Source organism: Cicer arietinum, chromosome 6 (genome assembly GCF_000331145.2).
Source record: "Cicer arietinum cultivar CDC Frontier isolate Library 1 chromosome 6, Cicar.CDCFrontier_v2.0, whole genome shotgun sequence".
In the NCBI taxonomy this organism is placed as follows: domain Eukaryota; kingdom Viridiplantae; phylum Streptophyta; class Magnoliopsida; order Fabales; family Fabaceae; genus Cicer; species Cicer arietinum.
Window position 1 is genome coordinate 18,493,503 of NC_021165.2, and position 19,973 is coordinate 18,513,475.

The 19,973-nt window shown below is 30.1% G+C and overlaps 3 protein-coding genes and 1 non-coding gene across 5 annotated transcripts in view; 1 reads left to right on the top strand and 3 right to left on the bottom strand.

Annotated features, from left to right (window-relative positions):
* Positions 1-1,782: 1,782 nt before the first annotated feature.
* On the bottom strand, positions 1,783-3,914 carry LOC101495755 (uncharacterized). Its single transcript, XM_004514186.4, has 5 exons — positions 3,430-3,914; positions 2,810-2,887; positions 2,614-2,713; positions 2,371-2,501; positions 1,783-2,206 (listed from the first exon to the last, which is right to left on the bottom strand). The coding sequence occupies exons 1-5, from the start codon at positions 3,793-3,795 to the stop codon at positions 2,000-2,002; spliced, it is 882 nt and encodes a 293-aa protein (XP_004514243.1). The 5' UTR covers positions 3,796-3,914; the 3' UTR covers positions 1,783-1,999.
* Positions 3,915-7,818: 3,904 nt separating this feature from the next.
* On the bottom strand, positions 7,819-7,890 carry TRNAW-CCA (transfer RNA tryptophan (anticodon CCA)). Its single transcript has one exon. It is a non-coding gene; the product is annotated as a tRNA-Trp (tRNA).
* Positions 7,891-11,097: 3,207 nt separating this feature from the next.
* On the top strand, positions 11,098-14,352 carry LOC101496076 (probable WRKY transcription factor 4). Of its 2 annotated transcripts, none has more exons than XM_004514187.4 (4): positions 11,098-11,567; positions 12,736-13,283; positions 13,372-13,530; positions 13,830-14,352. In XM_004514187.4, the coding sequence occupies exons 1-4, from the start codon at positions 11,331-11,333 to the stop codon at positions 14,092-14,094; spliced, it is 1,209 nt and encodes a 402-aa protein (XP_004514244.1). In that variant the 5' UTR covers positions 11,098-11,330; the 3' UTR covers positions 14,095-14,352. The 2 variants fall into 2 exon arrangements, with proteins under 2 accessions (XP_004514244.1, XP_004514245.1); XM_004514188.4 differs by having other exon boundaries at positions 12,739-13,283.
* A 394-nt stretch (positions 14,353-14,746) lies between these two features.
* Positions 14,747-19,973, bottom strand: part of LOC101496623 (transcriptional repressor ILP1) — a 6,320-nt gene continuing 1,093 nt past the window's right edge. Inside the window, exons 2-7 of the mRNA XM_073370235.1 lie at positions 19,242-19,973; positions 18,253-18,420; positions 16,710-17,377; positions 16,221-16,509; positions 15,767-16,056; positions 14,747-15,354 (exon numbers count right to left, since the gene is read on the bottom strand). The exon at positions 19,242-19,973 is cut by the window's right edge and continues 7 nt beyond it. Coding sequence (XP_073226336.1) covers positions 15,171-15,354; positions 15,767-16,056; positions 16,221-16,509; positions 16,710-17,377; positions 18,253-18,420; positions 19,242-19,973 — 2,331 coding nt within the window. The 3' untranslated portion in view covers positions 14,747-15,170. The remainder of the gene's footprint in view (positions 15,355-15,766; positions 16,057-16,220; positions 16,510-16,709; positions 17,378-18,252; positions 18,421-19,241) is intronic.

Sequence of the window (19,973 nt, forward strand, 5' to 3'; positions counted from 1 at the left end):
TTCTGCCTCTAATGATTAACTTACGTTTTTGAGCACATTTCCTATAATTCTATTTCTCAACTATGAGTATTTCTGCATTTGGTTTCTCTTTCTATTTTTGTCTATGTTAGTTGTTCTATGGTTCTTGTATTTTGCATATGGTAAATTACTAATGTTTTTTCCTCTAGTGAAATGATTTTATTTTGCCTTTTGTTGTTTCCTTTCTGTGTTTCTTCTGATCATGATGCCTTTGATTCAGAGTTTGCCTCTGGTCATGTTGCCTCTGAACAGAGTTTACCTTTAGTCATGATGCCTCTGATCAAAGTTCCTCTGATAATGTTGCCTTTGATTAGAGTTTGCCTCTGGTCATGATGTCTCTGATCCATGTTCGTATGACCATGTTGCCTATAATCATGTTTCCTTTGGTTGCCTATGATTTTGTACTCTCCGGTTCTTCCCATGGACGTGTACCTTCTGATTCTTCTCATTGACGTGTATCCTCTAATTCTTCTGCTATACTGTGTTTTCTGATTCTGCCTCTGAACGCGTATCATCTTATTCTTCTCCTGTATATGTATCCTCTTATTCTTCCCCTACGTGTATCACTGTATTCTTCCCTTGGACGCATATCATTAGATTCTTTCTCTGAACATGTATCATTTGATTTCTCCCGTAGACGCGATCCTCTTATTGTAATACAATAAGTGATATATCTTTTTGCTATTCAAATATCCCATATACAATAATGTAAGACCAACTACCAATTATCTAAAATTATTTATAATGCAACTTTAATTTAGTACTTTTCTATCTCATATACAATAATGTAAGACCCAATAATGTAAGATACAATACCAAATATCCCATATATAATAATGTAGTACTTTTCTATTTTAAAATAAATATTATTTCTAATTTTAATACAACTTTAAATTTTTTTTTCTATACTACCCTTCAATTATTATTATATCTATAATTTTTAAATTATACTTTACATTGATAATAGTAAAAGATTTATCAATAATTAAAATGATTAGTTCAATAATATGATTTATCTTTTTTTTTTATTTCTAATTATTGTATTTTTAATATATGTGTAGAAAAAAAATATTTGGTATTGAAGAGTGGCAGATTTCCGAAGTTAACATTCAAAAAAGGTAGGGGTAGATTTTGAGAGTTAACTAAACTTGTGGCAAAGGTATTTAAGAGGAAAAAATAAGGGTATTAGAAGAAACAGAGGTGCAAATAGCAACCTCGTAGTAAAAATATGTACCAAGATTTGCTCAAAAGAATCAACGGTCAGATTTTTAATTTGCTGCCTACTCCTGTATGGGTTTTAAGTAAAGCGCCTTTTTTAATGGGCCGCAGTACAACTTTTATTGGAAGAAGTTGCTTTAGCATTTTCAGTGAGGTGCAAAGTTTCGATGACTTCAAGGTCTCTTTCAAAAATTAATATTCCTCTATCCCACAGTAATTAATTGATTTAAAAAAAATATATGTCCTAAAATAAATGATTTATTAAATTTTAATATAATATTTAATTTTTTTTAATTTTTTTATACCGTTTACATTAATGTTAATAATAAATGGGTTAATATTTAATAATAACTGTTTAATAAAAATACTACTTTTCTCTCTTACTTTATTATTTTTTTGTTGCGTGTAAAATAATCAAATTGTTTAATTATTATGGGAGGAAGAGAATACTAATTACTTTTTTGCTAATGCATGTTATGCTAAACTTATATATTTTTATGATTAATTATTGAATAATACAAAAAAAAAGGGTAAATAAAATCGATGTAAGAATAAAAAAAGTAAATTATTAATTAATATAAGTCGTCAGAGAAACTAAAGTAATACAAAAAATTATACAGATATAATAAATGAATTGAGTTCCCATCATTTAAATAAATTCAAATTTTGGTAAGACGTGAGTTGAATTATTACCAACTAGTCTAACTACGATTGTCACAAAACTATATATGAATTTGGAGTATTAATTAATGCCATGCTGATTTTAATGTTGATTAAGCCTAGAGAGGACAAAAATGGTAGCTGAGGAAGTGACTAGAGCTGCAGCAAAACAAGCAAGATCAAGGCCTGTAACCATAGGAATATCATTGAACTTTTCTATTAGTCCCACTTGAAGAATCATAGTCACCGCATGCCCAATTTTTGACTTTGCTTGCTCAATTGATTGCATCCCCGCCCATCTTGGTGCCAACTGAAATTGAGATTATTAGAACATTAATTCCATACTAGTAGTAGTAATTAGCCAATATATATATATATATATATTTTGGACAAATTAGTTTATATCTTTAGGTAGTGATGATTGTGAAAATGAAATTAATTCCAAAATGTACGTTTAAATTTGTAGTTAATTACCTTCATTATATAAAAGTGATTACCAAAACGCCGAGGTTGTTTTTCTTTACTAGTAGCCGATGATGAGCCCACAAACATGACGTACAAACCCACCCCAAACATGAGTAAGGCTGTTCCTACCAAGAACATATCTGCATGCAATAAACTAAGCATAATTAATCAAACTAGCTAGTTTAATGAATGAAATTTGTTAATTGTGTCAAAATTTAATAACAAAATGGATGGATCTAGGTAGACACAAACCTATGGCTTCGATAAGTAGATGAACCAAATGTCCCTGATCCAACTTTTGAGACAACATATGGAAATAATGCACGTATGACTCAATAACGAGAACACAACCCTGCATTTCATAAACCATTTTTCTATAACTTTCTTGGTCATCAAGTAACAAATTAATACAAAAAAATGTAGTATTACCAAAAGGCTTGATTTTTACCTCTAAAAAACACAATACAGAGCCAAGTAAGGATCCAGCTACGGCGAACAATGTGAAAAATCTACAATCCATGATGGTCTGCACCAGTAATTGAACCCAATATTAATTACAAATTTACAATATGAAGTAATTAACTATCAATATACACCCCCTCAAATCTTTATTATAAATGAGAATAATTAACTTCACATTTATTAAATAATAGTTAAATACAATTAATTAAATTTCTTGATCTCATAAAAAATATAAGTGCAATCTTAAAAGAGTCTTGCATGGAAACTTGTTACATGGGATAAAAGAGTTATAAAAAAAAAAAAATTATATTAATTGAAAGGTATTTTAGCATAAACATCATTAAATTGATTAGAAATACTTTTTTTGTGTGTGCATATATATGAGACAAAAAGTAAGAATATTTTTTATTTATATTCAAGACCGGATCCATTTTTAACAGACTTTTGTCATTTTCTCATATATTAAAAAGTTGTATACTTAAATGTTAATTTTATATATTAATGTTACTAAACTATGCTGTTATACATTCATGTATATCAATGGAGTATAATTAGCTAGTAGTATGAAATCAGTAAATTAAAATAAAGAAGCAAATATAGAAGTACCCTTTCAATGAGCATTTGAGGTTGTAAAGTCCATGGCTTCCTTTTGATGACAACATCCCGCAAAAGAACAACCAGCATAGAATTTCGAATACATGCTATGGTTGCAGCTAATAATTTTGACAATAATTCTTTATGAAGCACTGGTTGTGATATGGTTAAGTGGTTGGTAGTAGTCATTGATGCCTTCACGGCCACCACCGATTTCCTTTCTTTTTTCTCACTTGAAACTATCATACTATCTTTTCTCAACCAGACCCTTCTTTGACATCTTACACATTTTGGAAATAAAAAAGAAATAGAAGAGAAAGGAGAAGAAAAATGATCAAATGGCGCAGTAGAATGTCGCAACAATCTAAGTGTTGCCATTGATCTCAATTGAAATGTTAAAGTTTGGTCAATATAATTAAATTCCAATTAGAATTTTTTTTATGCAAATTCCTAATATTAGAATTTTAGTGGTATATATAGGAGGTGGGTGTGAAGCAATATATACCACATATAGATGCATGAATGATGCATATTAAGAAAAGAAGATTCGAGGTATATTTAATTAGGTGAGTTTGGAGTTTGGACACATGCTGAAGTTTGAAGCTGAACTTTCCAACGGACACAAATTGAGCGAAAGGAATCATCACATGCCAATTTCCTTTCGAGGTTTTCCCATTTTGCAGGACGTGTTTTGTTTTGAATTTTTCTAAACATTTCCAGAACGTGTGGGCTCCCTCAAGTTTTGCAACGTACAGGTGTTACTTTTAAGTTTTTATGCTTTTTTTATAAATATCTTATGAAAAATTACATGTCCAATTATTCTGTTTTTTTAATTAAAAATAACACTCTTATAAAAATTAATGTAGTTTTAAAAACATCATCATAAATTGTAATGTGACGTATTTTTGTACAGAGTAACACTAATTTTTTTGATATGGTATTAATCTTTATTTTAGTTTGTTCTGAAACATAAATCAGAATTGATTAAAAAAAGTGATGTATTTGATCATATTTTAAATCATATATATTAATAAGTTTTATATAAATCAGAATTTTTTGATTTTATATATAAGAAAAAATTACTATTTTTAAGTATTTATTGTTTAAATTACTTTTATATCTTTATTTAATATGTTAGTTTTTTTAATATTATTCATAAATATTTAATGTCTCATAATAAAAGTGTATATATATATATATTTATATATATAATCAAAAGTTAAAACAATTAATAAGCGAATTCATTTTAATGTTTTTTTATCACTTTTTTTATAAATAAAAATAAAAAATAATACTTTTTTAATAATTTTTATTTATATTTTGAGATAAATAAAATATTATTTTTAAGGCACTGGCTAATGTAAACTATTTTTATTTAGAGAATTAAACTGTAATAGTTTAACTCTTGTATTAAGTCATGACTGAATTACGGAAGAAAAAGAAAAACAAAAAAAGAATTACGGTAACTTTTTGCTGTCATTTTCACGGAAATATAAATATTGGTATAAATGGTGTGTAATTCTCAGTTGATATTTGTTGTGGTGCGCTTCTTCGCGGTATCATGGCAGCCGCCAAGGTGTCCTGTATGACTATTTAACATTTCCACGCATTCGCTTTATTATTGACCAACAATTTCGCCAACCCACCAATGAGATATGATTTTTGTCTAAACTATGTTGCCGTCCATTTGTCTTCTTTTTATTTTTAAATTTTATGAATTAGTTTTTTTTTAATAAAATTTACAAAGATCTATATTGTTAGTTTAAACATTTTATTTTATATTTTAATTTGATATTTCATAATTATATAAATTAATTATGATTGTATTTATTATTATCTTTAATGAAAAAATTATTTTAACAAATTGACAAACTTTTTAAAATAAATTATAAAAAAATGGAAATATATCGTTACACCAAAAAAAAAATTTAAATATTAATTTAGAACAACCAACATTCAAAATAGATGGATTGAATTTTTTATTTTTTTGAGTTAAAATTAAAAAGAGAGGATAAAGATATTCATATAATTGGTGGGTTTCTTTATAATTATTAAAAATATTATAAAAAAATAAAATTATTCATAATAATGTTTATGCGGCTTACTATCATAAGATTTAAAAGAAAAATGTAAAAGAGAGATTAACTTGAACGCATTTTATCATAAAAAAATAATTATATTAAGAAAAAATAGACTAAGTGATACAACTAAATAAGATAAATAATTTGTTGTGTGATGTTATCTTAAATAATGAGTAAATGATTTATACTCCCTCCATCTTTTTTTAAGTGTGGTATTTGGATGTGTACAATTTTTAAGAAAATATCTAGTTATAATAATTTTAGTGACCAACTAGTTTTATTTATGTTGGTTTTGCCCAAAACATGATTCAAATTCATCATAAATTTATTTTTTAGTTCGAAGTCGACTTGATTTAAGTTCACAAATAACTCGATGGTTTGAATCAAATTAACCAAAAGACAAAAAAAAAAAATTAAAAGAAAAAATGTGTTTTTTCAACTTAAAGTATTAATAAAAATTAATAATTTATTAACCAAAGTCCATATAATTTAAATTAGACTAAAAAATCAATCTTCTTATATCTATTTCTCGTTATTCTTAATTATCTTATTGTTGGTGAAACACTTCTTATATAGGAGAAGAGGAGGGTGTAAATGGATATATTTTTCATTGTGGAATTTTAATAATGAAGTTGGAAAGAGTTTTTTTAGTGTGAAATTTCTAAATGTTGAATATAATTAAATAACCAATTTTTATCAATTATATAACACTTCAAACAATTTTATTTACCTTCAAGATATAAAAAAAAATTATGTAGATTGTTTCTAACTTTTAACATAGAGTTTTATCTCAAAATAATATTTATAACAAAATATTATCACCTTATACTTGTTGATGCCTTTTTTTTTATTATCACTTAAAATATTTCCAACTTTTAACATAGAGCAACAAATGCAATATCTTACCTTATATTTGTTGATGCTTTTATTTATTTATTATGTTATAGACTAAATTTGATTTTTCTATAACCAACGAAGTTGTATGATCTTTTTAGTAGGTTTCAAGTGATATAAGTTTCAAATTATTTTTATTTCGTTTCAAAATAACATTTAAAATATACTAAATTATTATTTTTGTATAACTATCATGTAAAATTTATTTCATACAAAAATAAAATCATATAAAATTATATATATATATATATATATATATATATATATATAATGAAATTGATAATATATATATACATACACCGAGTTGGTTCATGAACCAAAACAAGTCGAAGTATACTTAATTCAACCTCAACTAATTTATTTAGTGAGTTCAATTTTCAACTTATTTGATTCATAAACTAAATTTAACAAACTAATTATTAAATTAAATCTCAAACTATTTATGAGTTAATTGGATTAATTATCGATCATCATTCATTTTCAACCCTAAGTGCCAATTTATAAGTACAACTATAAAAAGAAAGAAAAAAAAGCGGTAAACACAAAATATAAAAGCGAAGGAATAAACACAAATAAAAATTATAAAAACACTTCAAAGATTGACTCAAGACTTTCGAATTCTCATAAAATAATTTAACATAAAAAAAAAAAAAAATTGACAGTGGTTATGGTGCACCTAGGCTAGGTGCCATGGTTAGTCTTAGTCTCTTATTAATACTATTTATATATCTGATTATAAGTACTATTTTAATTTTTAGGTGAAAAATCATTAATTATGATTTGTCGGTACCATTTTAAATTTACTATATGGATTTAATTTTTTAATTATATCTCTTAATAATACTATTAATTTATTTTAAAATATAAAAAGTTGAGTCAAATACAATTAAATATAAATATTATTTTTAGAACATTTACTATCAAATATACACGTTAAATTGTATAAAAATGAATGGAGGTTGTTAGTAGTAATTATTGAAGAATATAAGTTGACATACAATAAATAATGATATGTTAATAGAAAATATAATTAATGTTTCATTGATAATATTAAAAGGCAAATAATAATATTAGACAAATAAATATCATAAATTATAAATAAGACACATAATATGAGAGTACCAGTAAATAACAAAATCTTTTTTTTGACAACACTTACTTGTAAATTATAAATGTTATTTAAATTTTATTAAATATATAAAAATGATTATTATGGTAACAATGATACAATTTTTTTGACATACATAACCATTAAATCAATGAAAATGTTTTAATTTAATTATAATTATTTCTGAAGTCTAATTATATTTACTTCAAAAGTCAATATGGCAAAAAAATTACTTCAAAAATTAAAACATATGAATTTTACACTACATGTTCACAGTGCGTATTTCAAAAGGAAAAGGAATACAAAAAAGATAAATTTTGAACCTGACGTGAATCGAACACGCAACCTTCTGATCTGGAGTCAGACGCGCTACCATTGCGCCACAGATCCAATGGATGTAAATCAAGGGAATTATATTTATATATAACATATATGTTATTTACAAGCTTTCAGAGGTCGACTGTAAACTATCCCCTCCTTTAACTCATTGTGCACATATGCCTGGTTACTTCTCAAGTTGGTGAATTGCTGAGTATCTTGAAGACTGAAGTTACGTGATTACATGAAATATATATTTCACAAAATCATAGCATGGAATATTGATCACTAAGAACCTAAGAAGGTTCAATGCATCAGTAAAGAGAAATTTATTTTGAGGTTTTTAAAGTCCATAATAGTATTTAGTAAAATTATTAAAACTTATCCGAAATTATTTTTTACACGTCTTAGAGCATAAACTTAATATTTATTAAACTAAATTATATTTGTTGTCTATTAACTTAATTTCAACTAACGTTTTAGTTATTTATCTTTTTTTTTTATTTGATTTTTTTTAAAATGTTAAGTGACAATTTGATATTTTATGTTTTAAAATATCAACAACGTTATCTTTTTTTATATATATATATATATATATATATATATATATATATATATATAAAATTTTAAAAAAATCATTAAATTTTTCAAACAAAACACATAAAATTAATAATCATCTTCAATATAATACAAATTTTCTCAAATCCATAACTCAAATATTCAAATAAACTCATATTTTTATCTTCAATAACATCAAATAAAGAATGAAAATATGAGTTTATTTAAATATTTAAGTTATAAATTTGATTAAATTTGCATTTTATTGAAGATGATAATGAATTTTATGGATTTTATTTGAAAATTTTGATGATTTTTTTAAAAAATTTTTTGTAAAAAGAAGGACAACATTGTTGATATTTTAAAACATAAAATATCAAATTGTCACTTAAAATTAAAATAAAGAACCAACTCAGAAAAAAAAAAACAAAAAAGTTAACTGAAATTAGGTTAAGAGACCATATATGTAATTTAGCCTATTTATTAAATATATATAATCGATTTTGTATATTTTTTTTAATTGATAACATAGTCACTTGATTTAACTTTTTATCTACGATCTCAATTGTAGATAAAAATTTATTAGTTTTGATTTTAAATATATTAGAATATTGAGTCTTTTTATATATTAAGCGAAAAAGAAAATTTAAATGTATTTTTGTCAAGTAATTTTTTTCTAACTTAAAATGACAGCTTTAGTGGCTTTATTCGTGTACCAACCTTGTTTGGACCTTATCCTAGATATATTTGTTTTGAGCCGCCTCTATGTGTTACGAAAGAGTTACATATTTAGTGTTACTTTGTGTTATTTTATACGGGTGAAGTTTTTTTAATATAAGTGTACAAAACTATTGTTATTAGTTATTGAATTTTTGTCAACCATTACAATAAATATGCAGTGGAATATAAAAAATTTAATTTTGAAATAACTGACCAAACTTTGTACTATAGAAATATCAGTTTTAATTTCAAATATTCAACCGAAGTTCAACTACAATCTAACTGATATTGATAAAATATTATTTGATCTTAATATTTTTAATATAATATATTAAATAACATTGAACAAAAAATAATATAAAATTCAAAACAATAGGTTAACATCCTTAAATGTGTCCTAATTCACAATATATTATAAGTAAAATCTCATAATATTCATTTACAACTACAACAATAATATCCGTTGGCAAATAATTCATATTTTATATTCTGTCCCTTTGTTGTGAGATTATTCTAGTACCAATCTTTTTTATTTACTGAACTATACCTATATTTATATTTAAAAACGTTATTGTTTGCTTCAAAATGATTACTAAAAAAACAAGACCTTTTCTGCAAGAAAAATAAATCAAATAAAAACTCAAAATACTTAAAAATAAAAGTTGTTGTTTCTTGACTTTATTTTTTTTAGAAAAGGTGTGTTTTTATTTTTTTAAACACTTTGGATTAACCACCCATTTTTTAAGATTATTTCGATTTTAGACCTATTCTAATAGTTTTCTCTCGATTTATTATCTTTATAATTTTGAGGGTTAATTAAATTAAATGGTATTCTTAAATTATTTGACACTTACTATAGTTGTCCGTATTTAACTTAGGAGTATTGTGATATTTGGGGATTATTATCATGTGGCAAAGCTTCTATGAGTATATGAGTGGGTATCACGATGGAAGAAAAATTTGTTTCGTCAATTTGTAACTTTGTTGACTTGACTGGGGTTTCGATCTCATTTGTCATTATCTGGAAATAGAAACAAACATAAACTAACGAGATTGCACATCGGCTTCTTCCTTCCCACTATCCCTCACGTCATTGCATTTGCACATGATTTTTGTACTTTCCACCCAACCTCAAGTAATTTCACAATTCTTCTGGGGTCAATATAGACAATGCTCTAAATCTCATGACCCACCACTCTCCTCATTTCCCCTCTACAAAATAACTGGATTCTCTACATTAGAAAATAAAATTCAGATATAGCTCCAAAGACATTATTATGTCGAAGCTTGTTCGATTTGAGATTTTCCAATTTTCAACATTTAGAATGTGTAATTAATTCTCATTACTAGGTTACTTGAAGAAAAAAAAGAAAAATACGGTTGTTACAAAAAAAAAAAATACGGTTGTTACAAAAAAAAAAAGAAGAAAAGAACAGAACACACGAATTAATTAACTTTATAATTAATTAGAAATCATTTTATTTATATTTTATTCTAAAGAAAATAATAATTGTTGAGAATCGTTTTATAAAAGGGTGTTTCTACTGTACATCTAAAAATTGATATGTTCTAACACTATAAATTCATTTAACGAATAGTTAAATAATTTACATTAAATGAATTAATTTATAGATTATACAATTTAACACCATAAGTTTTTAAGTTTTAAATTTTAATTTTTTTTAAAATTAATATTATTTAATAAACAAATTAAAAATTTAATCCGATTTTTTTAATAAACGAGGCCGAAGTCATAATAATTTAATTAAATATATTAATATAATTTTAATTTATCAACTTTTAATATACTGTATGAATGGTGAAAGAATAAGTTAGTGGAAAATTAAATCAAACTATTAATTAATTTTTTGATAGTATTTACACTTTTCTTTTTATTTAAGTTTTTTTTAGCTTAAAAAAAATATAAATAAAGAAAGAAAGTCACTATTAATGTAGTAGACTAAGACTTTATAGATAGCGAAATGATATATAACTACAAATAAAAAAGTTAGATACGTGAAAGAGAAGAGAAACTGGCAGACAGAGCAGAGGTGTTATTTCTCTTTCTGTTATATGAATATGAGGTGTAGACTTTTTGGTGAAATTGAGAATTGAGATCAAAACAGAATCATCGTCTTGAAACTTTTGAGGAGACAGCGTTGGAGTTTGTGTGTGTCTTATTTGCTGGTTTATTAATTCATTTGGCTTTTAAATTAATCAATCAATAAAAGTGAATGGTTGGCGGTGGAAATGGTGAGGAACGACCGCCGTGGTCGATGGAGAGTGGTGGGACCCCTGTTGGGTTGAGTCCGGGTCCTATGACTCTTCTTTCCAACTTGTTTGGTGACAACGATGACTGCAAGTCGTTCTCTGACCTCCTTGCCGGCGCCATGCTGGATGTGGACCCCGGTGGCGGAAGAGGTGGTGGTGGCGGCTTGTCACCGGTAACCATGTTCACTGTTCCACCTCAGGTAACAAACGTCAACTCATTCTTAATTTATTGATTTTCTTTGTTTCATCGTGTGTGTGACAAGTGTCACATGAACATTATATTTAATTACTTTATTTTTACACATTTGTATCGGTGGTTCCATGGAGCAAGTCGCCAATCCACCAAATGGGTTAGTTCAAACGCGTAGGTCCGCTTTAATATGGACTTGATCCTATTAATTTATGTCTAAATTTTTTCAAGGCTTCTTAGTCTCATCTGAAAAAAATCTGTTGCCCATTTGAACTAAGTTAGTATGGGTATTGGATATCCAACATCCCACAAAACTAGTTTTTTTAAAAATTCAACTACATATCTAAAAAAAAAAAAAGATTGACCAAAAAATGTTTCAATTCACTCAATCATCATTGATTTATGGTTTACACCTATTAAAATTGATTTATTTTTAATGTATTTGCATTATACCATAAAAATAATTAAAAAAATAGGCATGAAAGAAAATTTTCAAATTAAAAGAATTGCAAACAAATTAAAAAAATAATATTGAAAAAGAGTATGTAACTATACAACCCGCAATTCGCGTAGAATCATGACTTGGGTATTATTTTTTTGCTCGTATGAAAACATAACTTTTTAGTTAGATCCGAAAAAATCCGAATAGTCCTTTTTGACAAGTCTACAAGACCCTTTGAATTAGATGAAATAAAAAGTTGCACCTTCAAAGTCAATAATTAATTATATGGGTTGATTCACTGTAAATAAACTTACTAAAGCTGAAAACACTCTATCAGCTCAAATATAAACAAACAAAATTTTACAAACTTCACCCTATTTCATACTATTATTATAAAAAATTCTAAATACCTTTCAATATATCAACTTCTCATACAAAATTAAATGAAAAATAGGGATAGTTTAGAAAATGCAACTATATTTTTTTACTGCATCAAAAATTCAAATGCAGTTAACAATTATTCTGAAGAACAATTAGTTACTATTAATTATATTATTAAGTCAGTAGTATCATATAATACCGGTTCTTATATGCAAGACCTTTTTATAATTGTAAAACCATTTTGAATTACAACATACATTCATCATTACTTGACATAAATGTACAAAGTAAAAAGTGGTTAACATAATGACTGAATTTGAATTGGAGTGTTTTTGTTTCATTATTCTTCTGACAGCAGGGGCTAGCACAAGCCTACTCAAGTGTTGAAATTCAATCTGAACATCCATTTTCTATATCAGTAGTGCCTACTACTACTACTACTACCTCATTCACACAAGTTCCTGCAGAATCTGTTGATTACTTTCACTCAGAACAGAGATTACAACAGTCTTCTTCTGTGAATGTTGACAAGCCTAACGACGACGGCTACAACTGGAGGAAATATGGACAGAAACAGGTTAAAGGTTCTGAGTTTCCTAGAAGTTATTACAAGTGCACATATCCAAGCTGTCCAGTGAGGAAAAAAGTCGAATGCTCTCTCGATGGTCATGTAACTGCAATTATTTACAAAGGAGAGCACAATCATCAACGCCCTCATCCAAGCAAGCTCACAAATGATAATTCAAATGTTCAACAAGTTTCTTTAAGTTCTCACCAAATGTCGAAGATAGATTCAGATGCAACAGCTGAACATGTGTTGTTAGGAACAAGTGACACCGAGGATGAAGGAGATCGTGAAACTGAAACAGATGAGAAAAATTATGAACCTGATCTTAAGAGAAGGTAAGGGTTAAGTTCATTTTTTTTTCTTCATGTTTGGATTAATCATTTAGTTTTGTGTGATGATATTAGGAGTTTCATGACTCTGCAGAAACACAGAAGTTAGGCTGCTGGATCCAGCCCTTTCACAAAGGACAGTCTCAGAGCCTAGAATCATTGTACAGACAACAAGTGACGTGGATCTCTTAGAGGATGGATATAGATGGCGCAAATATGGGCAGAAAGTTGTCAAGGGCAATCCTTATCCAAGGTGATTGATTACATTTACTTAATTATGTAGGGGTCGAACAATTTAGTCTGTGAGGTTGTATCAATAGTTTAGTTGAGCAACAAAGATGTACCCCCAATTTAAGTTAGTCTTTAAAGTTTTTGTTCAAATAAAAAATCTTCGATAACATTAATCCATTCATAACAACTTTATTGTCTAAACTCTAATTTCAAGCACTTGTGGTTCCCTCTAACTTGGCTTCCTAAGAAATGGTCAACTATATTCATCATACTTAGATTGTGCTACTTTGTGTATAGTGATGCATTCTTTATCATATGTAGGAGCTATTACAAATGCACAACCCCAGGTTGCAAAGTTCGGAAGCATGTTGAGAGGGCTTCAACGGATCGTAAAGCTGTCATGACAACATATGAAGGAAAGCATAATCACGACGTACCAGCAGCTAAGACTAATAGCCATACCCTTGCCAGCAATAATAGTGCCTCACAGCTAAAATCACAAAATGCCCTACCCGAGATGAATAATATCAACAGAAGGGGTCAGCAGCAGCCTTTAGCAGTAGCACGTCTAAGGCTGAAGGAATAACATACAACATAGTTTTCCTATTTAAAGACTAGAAGCATATGTCACAACTCGCAAATCATCTCTAATGTTTAATGCTTTATTAGTTTTTAGTTAAAGTTAGGACAAAGCCCTATAAGTTCAACTCCTTATACAAAAAGTAGTGTTGGACATAAAGTGAGTGTATTGTATCATATTTATTAAGAATGAGTTAGATAAATTATATATAAAAGAGATAACTCATGTTTAAAGATTTGAATGAAGATCTTTTGGGAGTCCAAAGTTAAGTGGTATAATATTTTTTTTTTCTAAAAAAAAGTTGTGCTATATAGTTGTTCATCGTTACATCATTTAGTTCCTTCCAAAATTATGCTCAAGAATGTTGGAAAATATTTGATCATATAATGAATTGCATTTTAAGCCCTACATCACAGACATCACCCATTTATTCTTATCCTAAGAAAACGGAAGTAATCAGGCTGGTACTAAACTAAAAAAGGAATATATATTTTCAGTATTTCTTGATAACACCATTGCCACAAATTGGACAGATTTACCAGAAGTTTGAGAGTATATATCCTTGCAATATTTATGAGACTAGATAGTTATCTAAACACCTTGCTAGAAATAAACTCCACTCAAACTTAATAGGCATCGAAAGTTCAAAGAGACTATATATAAAATAGTTATTTTAGATTTTCATTTTTTCATTTTGGTATCAGATTTAATCTAAATAATCACAGGAGAGAATGCAAAGTTTTACAATAGTTGTTCTCCAAGGACCCCAGTTATAGCAATGACAAAAAAGTGGCAAGTTAAAAAAAATTCCCACTGCACCCCGAAAGTGGGATGATACATATGCATTTTTGCTTCCTGCTGTGGTGACAAAAGAAGCAAGGAAGGTCCTCAATTAGTTTAATGTTCAACATATACTTAGCTGACTCTGGGAGTGAAAGATGTCTTCTACTAGATTTGAAAGGCAAAACTCAACACTATCTGAAGCAACCGCACTTGTGAAGGCTTAACCCAGGGCCAAAATCTACAACATAGCAAGAGACCATGTGTGTATTGTGAAACTGAAAACATAAATTCCCCAGAGCTCATAATGCCTCCTTGAGATGGAAAGTTCTGGCCATATTCCTGGCATGATCATATTCATTGAGGTCAACAAGTATTTTCTTTAATCGACGAGCTAGATAACTCGTATCACTCTCCGGTACATTCCTTCTCTCCAGAACCCTTCCAAGTGACAGCACATAAACCACCAGAGGCTGCAATTTGCGACTGCAATTTAAGAATAAAGACGGACATAGGTAGTATTAGATTGCTGACCAAAATTATATTAACACACATGAAGAGGTAAAACTATCATTGTACTACAAATAGTAAGGTCACACATAGTATAAGACATCAGACTTAAGTTAAACAGCATAACCACAGAAGCAAATTATTAGATTGCGGTTGCCACAATTTAAACCTACAACCTCTACTCTAATCACACTAAGCCCTATGCAGGTATGCACTTAATGAGTACCCCAGTTTCCTGTACATTACCCATTTGCCCTGAGTTATTTCTGGGATGCAAACTGACAGTAACATGATTAAGAAGAGTCTCAAGAATATGCAAATGTCTTTTCAAAAGAAACAAACGTAATCACCAATTTCACAAAACTTTGACAAGGTACTATCAACATACTTTCTGTCCCCAGTGACACTTGGGCCAGCCCAGACGCCAGATAGGGAAGCAATAATCCGTTCTGTTCTTGTTATTGCATCGTGAACATTTTCTGATATGCTTCTAAAGTGAGGTAGAACTTTATCGTACAAAAGCTCATCTAGAGCAAGCTTCTCTAACACTGGCATTGCAAATATGTCCTTCCACAAGCAAATATTTCTCAATAATCGAACAGACACACCAAATCGATATGCTGCAACTCGTGCAGCGTCTGGAACAGCAGATAGTACTAGTGGACTCCACGTAGGGACCTACAAGATGAGAAGTTTATCATCAAATGCTTCACCATGTGTAGTTTATAGTTTCTACAAGCCCTATATATAGTAAAAAAATCAAAATGCAAACCAACAGAAAATGAATAAAGTAAATACCATATACTTTCTAACTAGTAAATGTAAATGCTAATTGAACATACCGTAAGATTAGCAACAGCATCTGCCAGACGTGTACGAATCGAAACTAGCAGTTCTGCAAGAGCTTCACTTTCATGAGACACATGTTGCACTATCAACTTTGTAGCAGAAATAGCATTCATTGTTTCTTGTTGACTAAGCATGTCCCAGCAATGTGAAATTTCATAATGGAAAATAGGAAGTGCAACCTTTTCCACCAAATTTGGGACAAGCTCAAGGTCAGCATCTCCATCATCGTGAACAAAATCTTTTCCATCTTCAGGCAAACCGTAAGTGAATAACAATTTATACCTAAATATAAAGAGAGAGTAAATGAAAAACTCTATAAAAATTGAATGAATGTAAAAGATAATCACATAAATTGCATCTATATATGATCAGGCTTGGAGGTGTAAAGTGTAATGAAGTGGAAAAGAAAAACAAGCCCGTGACCGAAGAGTTCCTCTAAATAGTTTCAAGAAAGAATACTAAAATATAGAATAGGTCAATACCATTTCATCTCTTGAAAATCTAAACCCTTGTGAAGTGGGTCCCACCTCAGCAGTTCTAATCTAACATATGGAGAGAAGATCAACGGAAGACTCAAGGAAATATAAGCATCATTATAGCTTGAAAAATACTCTCTTTTCCATTCTTCCATTTTATTTTTGACCAGGGATAATTGACTATATTCCTCAGAAGCATCGCTGAAAATTTCATCAGCAGCCTGCAGCACCAAATCACGTTGTGACTGATATGCTTGGCTCTCACTATCACTCTCATCAGTGCTCGATTCACCTTCTACTTTATGATCATCTACTTCCATGGATGCTAGCTTATTAGAATCAAAAGCTTTAGACTTCCGGCGTTGACGAGCCTCGGCCATCACTTTCATTTTCATCCGTTTCTCAAGGTTTAAATCTCTACCAAATTCATCTAACTGTACTGGAAAGTCTCTTTGTTTTCTCACAGCAGAAAATGCATCCTGAGCTGCACTTCTGGCAGCCTCAAGGTTGTCACCTTTCCTGCTTAAAACTGACATTGCAGCTTTCACAGCTGCTTCTACCTCAACCATTTCATCGTCAATGTTAGTGGCTCTTTTTTCGAAAATGGCTGATGCTCGATCTTCGTGAAGTTTCTTCATCTGATCTTCAAGTTCTTCAATGTAGAAAGCTTTATGCTGAAAGTAAAAGTCACACATAACCTTTAGTTATAACCTCAATAAATGATACCCCGCAAAATCATTAGCAAAAATGACAAGCAGTTAAATGATTTTTAAGTTTAAGATATCCAGCAGTTAGAAAATACATATGCAACTTTATTAGAAGCCATTTTACTTAAAATCACCATTTTACTGGTGGCATAGGATAATAGGCCTTGGATATTCTAGAAGGAGAAAGGGAGAATTATAAAAAGGAGGGAGGCATAACCGAAAAGGGAAGAAAATTAAAAAGTGGTTTGGGTGGTTTTGTGCTGAGTAGAGAAGTTGGTTCTCTCTCCAACTTAGGTTTATCTTTTATGTTTTTGTTCATCATCTTGTAAGGAGCATAACTCCAACCATTTAATTCTCTAGTTCAATTTAGTTTCTATTTTCAAGTTCGCAGTTAAATACATAAATATTTTCATCTATCTGTTTCGGTTCCTACTTCCTACCAAACTGCCCCCATCATCAATACATATTTCACACATGCCCACCTGCCTATCTTAAATTCTTGTTTTCAGTCTCGGGACAAAAGAAAATTTACTAGAGAAGAAAGAAGTACATAAAAAGACAAGCACACGTTAACAGAAAATAGATCAAAGGACTATAGCCAAAGAAACATTATAGGCAGCATATCTCCAAGAACCACTTCCACCACCATAAGTCAACATAGCTAACTCAGTGTCTGATCAGTAAAACATAGAGGGATGTAGAGAAGAACAAAAAGAAGCAAAACCAGTAATATTATGAGGGGAAAAACAAACTTAAAAAAATAATATTGTACAGCTCAATCTCACTTTTATATAATTAAGAAGAAAGATAAGGAACTTGAAGAATGCAAGAAATATGGTTACCTGTAAAAAGTCACATATATTTGTGACATAATTTCGGAGCTTTTGCATAAATCTATACTTCTCATCAGCTACCACTAAAGAGTTTTCAAGATCGGTAATGTTCAAAAGGGAGGCGGACAAATTTTCATCTGTTTTGTTCAATGATGACATTGTTCTTCCATGTGATTCCTGTAAAATGTAAATGAGAAACATATCAATCCCCAAGAAGAGAAATTTGTATACATTTCATGCCAAAGCAAGTCCCATTTCCAAGGCAATTATCATATGGTTGTCTTGTGTGAAAATGCAATAATCTATCATATACAACATACATGTTTGCAAAATATTCCACTTGACCCATTTAAGTGCAACATAATTTAATGTACCAGTTATGCCTATATTACTGGTCCCATCCCTCCACAACTGTGGCCATCCTTTTCTTTCAACTCTCATATTTTACAACCCTATGAAACACGAATTGGAAGTATGAGGGCATTCTTCCATCATATGTAATCAAGGTAATAAATTGTAGACCACGTCACTTGATACAACCTCAACGTCTAGGTTGCAATGGTCACCACAATCGCATCTTCCCTTGATTGCAAACCACACTGACAGTTGGCCCCAACTAACCCATAACAGCCACAGTGCAAACATGACTGCAACAGTAACTTAAAACTCTAGATCTAATTATCAACAGGTTTCACCTAATCAATTGCCAGAAGCCCCTCAACCTCAACTAGACAACTTTGATCCTTTGTGACCAAGAAAAACACATGACAATTGTTTTGATGCCAAAGTTACTCATATGATACACTTAATGCCTCTCTAACTTTTAACTTAATTTATTTTAATCAATAACAGTGATGATCACCAAAAAAATAAAATGATAATAAAAGTGGAGTCATCATGTGCACAGGATAAGAACAACCACTAATCTGACAAGTAACAAACAGCTCAGCCTGATACACAATCAGTATGGCCCTATGATATAAGCAAATTGTTCATACCTTAAGCCTCCTAACATTGTCTAGCAAAGCTTTTCTCGCAATCTCGGCTTGTTGAGATATAGAGATGACATCCAAAGCCGGTGTAGCTGGGATTGCTCCTCCAATGCTGGTACTCACCGATGCTGCTGCTGCTACTACATTTGGAACTGCACCATATACAGTTGCAGCAGAGGGAACAACAAACTTGGGCTGTTGTGCAACTTGCACAACAGAAACATCACCACCACTCACCCTACCAGGCCCTTCATCCATTCTCTTCCCCAATCCTTTCCTAAACTGCTCTTCTTCCCACATCTTCTCCTCCTCATCCTCCTCCTCCACCACAACATCCCCTCCTCCATTGAACCTCCCATCCACTCCCCTCTCATCCACATCCTCAAAAACACCCTTCTTCCCTCCTTCCCCCTTCTCCCCAAACAACGCAATCCGCCCCCTAAACTCCGGTTCCTCATCACTCAACCCCTCCGCAGCGCCATGATTGCTTCCACCATCCAATGAGATATAATCCTGCGCAGCGGGACGCGCCTGCCGGAGGCGCTCCCGCCTTGCCCGAATAGCTTTGATGGTCTCTTCATCAGGGATAAGAGAATCATTCCCGTTTTGAATGCCAACAGACGCGAATTTAGCCTCAACTTCTTTATGTTCGTCTTCGGAATCCGATTCCCGACCCTGTGGTTCGGAACTCGCTGGTTTAAGGAGACCCTTTAAGACGATGACAGGTTCGGATGAGGG

Coding starts and splice junctions, on each gene's coding strand:
- LOC101495755 (XM_004514186.4), bottom strand. CDS start 3,795: ATGGCAACACTTAGATTGTTGCGACATTCTACTGCGCCATTTGATCAT. Junction 2,714..2,809: donor CTGTATTGTGTTTTTTAGAG/GTAAAAATCAAG, acceptor TATGAAATGCAG/GGTTGTGTTCTCGTTATTGA. Junction 2,502..2,613: donor TCTACTTATCGAAGCCATAG/GTTTGTGTCTAC, acceptor TATTGCATGCAG/ATATGTTCTTGGTAGGAACA.
- LOC101496076 (XM_004514187.4), top strand. CDS start 11,331: ATGGTTGGCGGTGGAAATGGTGAGGAACGACCGCCGTGGTCGATGGAG. Junction 11,568..12,735: donor TGTTCACTGTTCCACCTCAG/GTAACAAACGTC, acceptor TTCTTCTGACAG/CAGGGGCTAGCACAAGCCTA. Junction 13,284..13,371: donor GAACCTGATCTTAAGAGAAG/GTAAGGGTTAAG, acceptor ATGACTCTGCAG/AAACACAGAAGTTAGGCTGC.